The following is a 7,765-nucleotide window of genomic DNA, read 5'->3' as shown; positions in this document are numbered from 1 at the left end:
TAGTAGATTTCTTAAAGCATTTTCATTCTCCACGTAAATCATGGAAATAATTTCATTGCGATGCGATAAGCGCATTTACATAATCCAATAATGTAGTTTGACACCGCAACAGTTTAAGTGAATTTAATAATCGTTAAGAATCCAGTATGATATACTCCCATATTAATATGCAATTATTATACAGAAATGTTGATGCAATTTTACAACTTTCGCTGAAATATTCGTAACGGCAAACGAATTCCGTCTGATTAAAAATGCGTTAAACGTATATATGGCAGATTTTACCACTAAAATGTGCACATTTTCCAATGGTAATTTGTGTAAATGTGGTATCTTTCCTATACATAGTGGTCATTGCATTATTATCATCAGGTGTAATTTATTAACCTTTTACGTGCGGCTATGTAATCTACTATACGACAAAAACGACGACGACGAAAATAGGATGAATGCAATAATATTGAAAAATCGTGTGTATTAGACGCGAGGGCCAATAGAGCCAATAGGCTCGCCGCATATAAAAGTTTAGGACGATGGATGGAACTCAGAATAAAATTTTCTGTATCCATTGCATCCAGATCCAGAGGAACAGACACGATTGTTTCACTTAAAGTTCTCGACACCATTACCGTGCACAAAAATCATTTCATTTTTAAAACCCTTTTCAAACCCTTCGTCTGGGTACAAGATATTTCCCCCAGTTTGCGATCATTGTAAAATCAGACAATGCTGAACCCGACAATCAATTACATGCATGCATGAATCCACAAATACAGTCGTATACCATGTTGTTTTGTTGAAAATTCATGTGAAAGATCAAATTAATGCGAGAGGAAGGTACAATAACTTTTAATCTTCATCATTCCAATAAAAAAACTGTTTATGAGCGGAGCTTCGATAGAGCAATAGACACACCAATATAACTCTTATTTTTTTGAGGCTGCCAGCCAATGAATGTAACACGCGGATATTGTTATGAATAAAAACGGGCTATTGTTTAAAATCAAGTTGAACATCAATCAAAAAGTCCATAAAAATTATGGGCCTCAACCAAACATCATCAATGAAATAAAACAAACAGAAAAACGGTCGATGAAAACTTAATGGCTTTTGTTAGACAAATGATATTTGGGTTACGTCTATTTTATTGCTTGAAGAAAATTTATTTTAAGTAGCCGTTTCTAGGTTGTGTGCATAAATTAGTTGAAAAATCATGCTGAAGCTAGCTCTAATTTTGTTTTCAGCAAGGACAAGACCGATGTATAAATATGTAAAACCAATTTTGTATAGGAAATATTCGCTGAAAGTCTATCTGTGAGTTCAATTCTCACAGTTTATTTTATGGTCACACTCACAATTATAGCGGATTACCTTTTAAAAATTGAGTTTTTGTGATCTGATTAAACATTCTCCACTAGCAAACCGAATAGATCCACATTTCGGCTGCAATTGATTAGTTTCGGTTTGCTCAAGGAATGGCCACTTAATTGACTAAGACTATGTGGTAGAAATACATCATCATTTGTAATTAATCACCAATAAATGTACGATATGTGTTTCTGTGTCGGGCCAGTGGTAGGCTGAGAGACAAAACAAGTGCAATCTACGAGCGAAACTGGAAAGATTCGAATACCGGTTCTCCTAACAATGCTTCTGTCGGTAAGCGATGAGAGTTTACAATCACCTTATTTCATTTCATACCATCAGCCTCCTATAATATTTCCTATATTAGGTGAAATAGGTACGGTGAAATTGTATCAACAGACAATTGTATCGAATTGATTAGATTAAAACTATTTGGAGCGTTTTCTTAGAATCTGAGAATATATACTAGTCCTGAACACATCAAAATTGAAAGCTTAAGCGGGTTACTTAATCAGAAAAGGCAGAGGTATCCCGATACTTTTATCAAATCTGTTACTACTTTTGTTTTAAGTACCACCAAATCTACTAGTTCATTCGTTGTAACATCCATTTCACTATAAAAAACAACGTTAGCCGGAATCAATCGCTCATATTTGTCGTTATTCTCGATAACAGATGATAAACTACTAAAAGCTTCATATTTGATGACGTTCCAGCTTCTATTCTTGTTAATCAATCCTTTGTAACCCGTTCTTGTCCCAATTTTCCTCAATCAAATATTTAATCATTCAATCATCGGAAGTGATGTTGGTTTAACATTCATCGTATTCCACACAGGTATATTGATGGTAAATAACCAATAAGTGCATATTCAACTCGTGACAATCAATTTAGACTCTGGTGATCGAATTATAATTGTACAAGTGAAAGTCAGCTTCAAATCGTAATTCGCTAAATCGTCAATGTTCAGAAAAATAATGCAATCGCGTCATTTGTAAGTGTAGACTAAACACAACATCAGCACCACAAAATTATAGTTGGAATGTAGGCGATTATGGAATTGGTTGCCGATGAATGTCACGAGAAGAAAATAAAAGAAATTGTGAAAGCTAACTGAGTTCCGTTGAATTCAGTCAGATGGCATCATCTACTTCCTTTCAAAAGCAATTTATTTGAGCTGAAGAAATTATTTCAGAGACGAAATTGTTTTGTCCTGTAAAAATTGCCTAATCTTGAAAGTTGGTAAAATAATTGACGTTAAATAAACTACTCGTCTTTTCGGCCTTGGAGGTAATGTTACTCCTTTTGCAGTAAGTAAAAGTGCTGAATTGAAAGCGAATACATGCACTCGTTAGAACAGCAACGATCGAAACTTTACATAACGGCTTTGTCATCTTCATTGGCATTTTAATCCCTCATAAGGTCTAGTGTATCAGTAATCTTACATCGCAATGTAACTAAATTGGTGTCAAAATGAAGATAATGTTGCCACATGAAGAATTGAAGAATTGAAAAATACAATTTTTATTGAAAGAACTGTCGTGTCTGACAAGTTGAACATTCGAAATATGTATGACAGGCTTTTCATTAAAAATTTTATTTTTTTCAATTTGAATTCTTCATGTGGCAACAATATCTTCATTATGACACCAATTCGATTTTTCTACAATGTCAGGCACAATAGGCCTCAAATCTAAGTAAGCATCAGCACTAATTGTACGTCTTAGGTAGCGTAATCACTTGTCATAGGTTTCAGTTCAAGGTCTTATGAGCGACGTGGGCTTTCGACCGACATTAATAGATTATGATTCGTTTTACAACAGTCCAAACCTTAAAACGCGGGTTTGCTGTTGTCTCCTATTGATTAAAAAATCTTTCGTAACTCTGATTTACTTACCTATACTATACCTTATACAATATACATAGTCTGTCGTTCACTAGGTTCCTGTTCCTTACCATAACCTTTTCAAAATCCACAGAAATACTAAAATGTCAAAAGGTACGGACTTTGCATGAATAAAATTTCGAGATCATTTTTTAAGTCGTCACCAAAAGCACTGATACATCGTCGGATCTGAGTATTTGAAAAGATTGAGCAAAAATCGATTACTTCTCCAGTTTTATCATTTACTGATTTATTACAAATAAATATAAGGATGGAAGTAGTCGTTTGTAGAATTTGTGTCGAATTTCCTCTTCGAAATTGCAGAAATGCAAAGCAAATGGAAAAACATTTTTCAGGATTTTCGTTTATTTTCGATAATAAAACATTTTCGTTAAAACATAAAATGTAAGATTCAATGAACTAAATGATTTTAAAATTAACTTAAAAACAAGTTTCTTGAGTCTTTGTCCGCGGTAACCCAAAAGTGGCACCTTTTGTTTTGTATTTTATGAAAATTGGGTTAATGCCTAAAATGGATGTGAAAACTATTTACAAAATGATGAAGAGTATGAGATCCCCTACAAACTGAATTGAAAATTTAACAAACAAAATTAAACTATTTATTCCATCCATGACTTTCGTGGTGGTCGTGGCTTTCATGTTGCACCCACACTTTTTCCCAAACCGGTTTCCATACCTTCTTCCAGGCGGGAACTTTTCGTTCCTTCCATACTGGCACTTTCATTGATTTCCACTCTTGTTTCCAGACCAATTTTTTGTCCTTGGCCCACACCTTCACCTTTTCCACTCTCACGACTTCGATTTTGTGCTCTTCCCAGAATTCCTTTTTCTCTTTGATCCAAATTTGTTTCTTTTCGGTTTTCCACTCCTGGACCCATTCCTCTTTCCACTCTAGCTTCTTCTCGGTGACCCATTCCTCTTTCTTTTCGGTTTTCCACACTTTTTTCCATTCGGGTTTCCAGATCATTTTCTTTCGCCACAGGTCATGACTAGTGTATTCCCATCCTTCGTGATCCTTGCCCAAATATTTCTCACCTGGAATACCCATTTTAACCCAATCAGGCACCCAAATTTTCTTCCAGTCAGGTACTTGGATCTCTTTCCAAACGGCTTTCTTTACGTCCACCCAAATTGGTTTGTTTATCTTCTTCCACACTGGCACTTTAACCTGAAATCAATGTGATCAATTTGCAATTAAATTTAGCTGCGTAAATTTTTGTGTCAGCCACTGAAGGCTTACCTCTTTCCAGGCAGGCACGTCCCTTTCTTTCCAAACAGGTTTTTTAATGACTTTCCATTCTGGAATTCGTTCTTCCTTCCAAACCGGAAACTTGAATTCTTTCCATACCGGCACTGACACCTGTTTCCACTTAGTTTCCCAGAATTCTTTTTTCTCTGTTTTCCAAACCTTTTGCCAATCCTCCTTCCAAGTTAGCTTCTTCTTCCATTCACCATGTGGTGGTTCTGGATGATGTTCCTCAATATGAACGTGTTCTTCGTGGTGATCATTTTGTGGTCCAGCTGGTGAGTAATCGTATCCAGGACCAGTGTCACCACCACCACCACCACCGCCTCCATCATCATATGGATTTGAGGTGGATAGTTTGATGACGAACAAAAGGTTAAACTGTGGGGAAGGAAATGCAAAATGAAAATTGTGCATTAATCCGGATTCAAAATAAAATGTTAAAACAATGGACTGAAAATGAATGTTGTGAGAAAGTGTTGTGTGTGTGGTGCGTAAAAAAATGTTTCGATTCCAATCCAAAATCACGTTCATGAACGATCATTTTGTGTACAAAAAAAAATGTATCCGAGATAACAAGGCAAGTTCGTTTGTAAAAATTGTTTTGTTGTTTATGCTAAAACAATTGCACGGTATTTATATACTGTGAATGACTGACAATTTCATTCCCATAATTGAATGAAATATTCGTAAAAAAGGCAAATCTAATTATTTTCAATTATTGTAATTATGAACATTGAAATGTAAATGAATTAAATCGTGGTATTGTGAAGAATATAAAATATTTTTTTTCATAAATGAAATAATTAAATTTTCTATTTTCGAATATCTGAAACGATCGTGTGGTGGAAGCTTTGTCAGCAACTAAATTTCACTGAAGGTCAATCTCTTACGTTTCAAATTTTATTGGCACATTTTTCTATCCTTGATACAATGGACCGAGAAGAAGTTCAGTGGTAAGAAACACAACTGACGCGAAAATAAAATTTTGAAACAGGAACAAAGAAATTTAAATTTCTCCTAAACCATCAATTGCTTTAGACGGCCAGAAAACTTTACCCATTTTAAAGGGAATTGTTTCCAATATTAGAAATACAAAGTCCCTTCAAAAGATGAATAAAACTGAATTTTCTTATCATCTTCGTGATATTGATCGAAAGGACAGCTATTTAACCTGTCACATACGGCTATTCATCTGTTATGGACAACGATAACATAAATAATGACAAGCTCTGGGTAATATGGCCTTTTATAAAGTAAAATGCAAGTTAAAGAAAATGAAGTACGAGATTTGAAATGTAACAATTAAAAATACTTTGATCGATGGAAGTAATAGACCCAATTACTGGTCAGAAAATTGCAGAAAATTTCAATTGCGATACAAAGAGGCACCGCTTTGACTTTTATTTGTTGTAACCTTTGATTTTTGACAAGATCGTTTTTTTACGAGCTGCGCCATTGTGAGCAAGACTATATCTAGACATAAATCCTCGATTTATCCTTGACACAGATTAATGGCTCACTGGAGCTCCAAGACTAGTAAAGAAAACAAAACTTTGCTGTCCTTTTACACCAACTAAGTTTTATTGAAAGGCAAGGCCGTTGTTAATCGCAGACAACATTTTAAAAAAATTGAAAAAAATTTCTTCCGACCATTCATCGTAACCAACGCACTTCGTAGAAGTCTTTCAGAATTTCCATTTCTATTAGATCCCTTTGCAAACGTATTTAATTTGGTAAAGGGCCAGGGACTATTTTTGGTAAAACATTTTCCCATATTTTCCTCAATTTTATCACAATTTATCGAACTTTCCTGCATTAAGGAAAATGTGAGAAATTGTTATACCAAAAATAGCCCCTAGTGATATATTTTTAAGAATACCAATTGTCCAAGCAGTTCCAAAGAAGAATTACAGGCTCGTAAGAACAACAAGTGAAATAGCGAAAGACTTCTAATTTGCTCGTTTATATTCAATTCAAATGTTCAAACGTAATAACCAACTAGAAACCAAGGCTGCAAACTTTACATCCTTGCTAGAAAGGACTATATACAGTGAAAATGAACCAGGAGGTCTAGCGAGAGTTCTATAATAAAGGTTATGCTTCAACTAATAAAAGCTTTTGTATCAAAAACACTCTATGTAATACTTTGAAGACGAAAATAGATTCAATGAACGATATGTAGCACGTCTGGCGTTTCTGATGGGTGAAATAAAATTGAAATAATTGACTGTATAGTAGGGCCTATTTTATGGAATTAAAATCGCAAAAATTCCAAGAAATCCTTAAAATTTTCTAAAATTCCTGAATTCTTGTTTCTCTTATATACCGACACATTTTCTGTTTTGTGATTTACTGGATTTTTGTGAATTTTGCATGCATTTTTATATGGAGAAATCAAAAACTCGAGTAAAACACAGAAACAGAAAATGTGTCGGTTTTCAAAATTCCGTGAGTGTACCATCCGAATTAAATCGATTTGTTGACAAACATAAAAAAATTTAAAAAGGCTATAAAAACAACGGTTACACTTCGTTCAATTGCTGTTTTAGTACAGCAGATACAATGGGAAGAAAAAAAAAATAGTGAATTTAATTCCCCTAATATAGGGCCCGCTATATATGGACGATAGTAAATTTCGTAAAAACTTTTTCTGTTAAAAAATTGGAAAATTTATACGAAAAATTAAACGAAAATGAATTCCAATATTTCGGTTTACAAAAATCCTCGTCAAGAACTAAAACCACATTCACTATCACCATGATACAACTAGGACAATCAACGCCATAATCCACATTGGCGGGAAACAACGAAGCACAAATTATTTAAATTAAAATAAAAACTTTTTCTACGAACCAATATCACCAGCCACCTCATATTCTTTAATTCTGGTCGGCGTATCTGGCGTCGTCTAAGCTAATAACAACAGTCGCAAGCGGTTGATACACAACGTATTGAGCTAGTCTAATAACTGACCGAATTTTGAGCTTTACTTCTTATTTTATAGAAAATAAACATAAAAAGTCGGTACCACTCTGAAAGCGTGCACACCACCAGGTTCAACACGGGTTTATCTTCAGAGTCTCGTCGTTATACACACAAACAATAAACAAAACTTGCAAAACAACAATCATCAACATCATCATCAATATCAAAGCGCGTCTCCACCATATACACTACAATCGAAAAATATATATTTTTAACATTGCAAGACGAACAATAATAATAAATTTCCCCCCCATCCCATA

General features: G+C 34.4%; 1 protein-coding gene across 1 annotated transcript; it reads right to left on the bottom strand.

Annotated features, from left to right (window-relative positions):
• Positions 1–3,594: 3,594 nt before the first annotated feature.
• Positions 3,595–7,509, bottom strand: LOC119074073 (golgin subfamily A member 6-like protein 22). Its single transcript, XM_037180016.1, has 3 exons — positions 7,374–7,509; positions 4,512–4,898; positions 3,595–4,439 (listed from the first exon to the last, which is right to left on the bottom strand). Exons 1-3 carry the CDS (start codon positions 7,392–7,394, stop codon positions 3,867–3,869), a joined length of 981 nt encoding a protein of 326 aa, XP_037035911.1. The 5' UTR covers positions 7,395–7,509; the 3' UTR covers positions 3,595–3,866.
• Positions 7,510–7,765: the final 256 nt, after the last annotated feature.

The sequence above is a fragment of the Bradysia coprophila genome, unplaced genomic scaffold, assembly GCF_014529535.1.
Source record: "Bradysia coprophila strain Holo2 unplaced genomic scaffold, BU_Bcop_v1 contig_138, whole genome shotgun sequence".
Classification (NCBI taxonomy): Eukaryota; Metazoa; Arthropoda; class Insecta; order Diptera; family Sciaridae; genus Bradysia; species Bradysia coprophila.
Note: the sequence above shows the minus strand (reverse complement) of the source record. Positions and strands in the feature narration are given on the sequence as shown.

Bases quoted from the DNA above. Each gene is read 5' to 3' on its own strand.
- LOC119074073 (XM_037180016.1), bottom strand. From the start codon at position 7,394: ATGAGGTGGCTGGTGATATTG. The intron at 4,899-7,373 runs GTTCGTAGAAAA...CCTTCCCCACAG, and splicing joins TGAGGTGGCTGGTGATATTG to TTTAACCTTTTGTTCGTCAT. The intron at 4,440-4,511 runs GTAAGCCTTCAG...CATTGATTTCAG, and splicing joins ACGTGCCTGCCTGGAAAGAG to GTTAAAGTGCCAGTGTGGAA.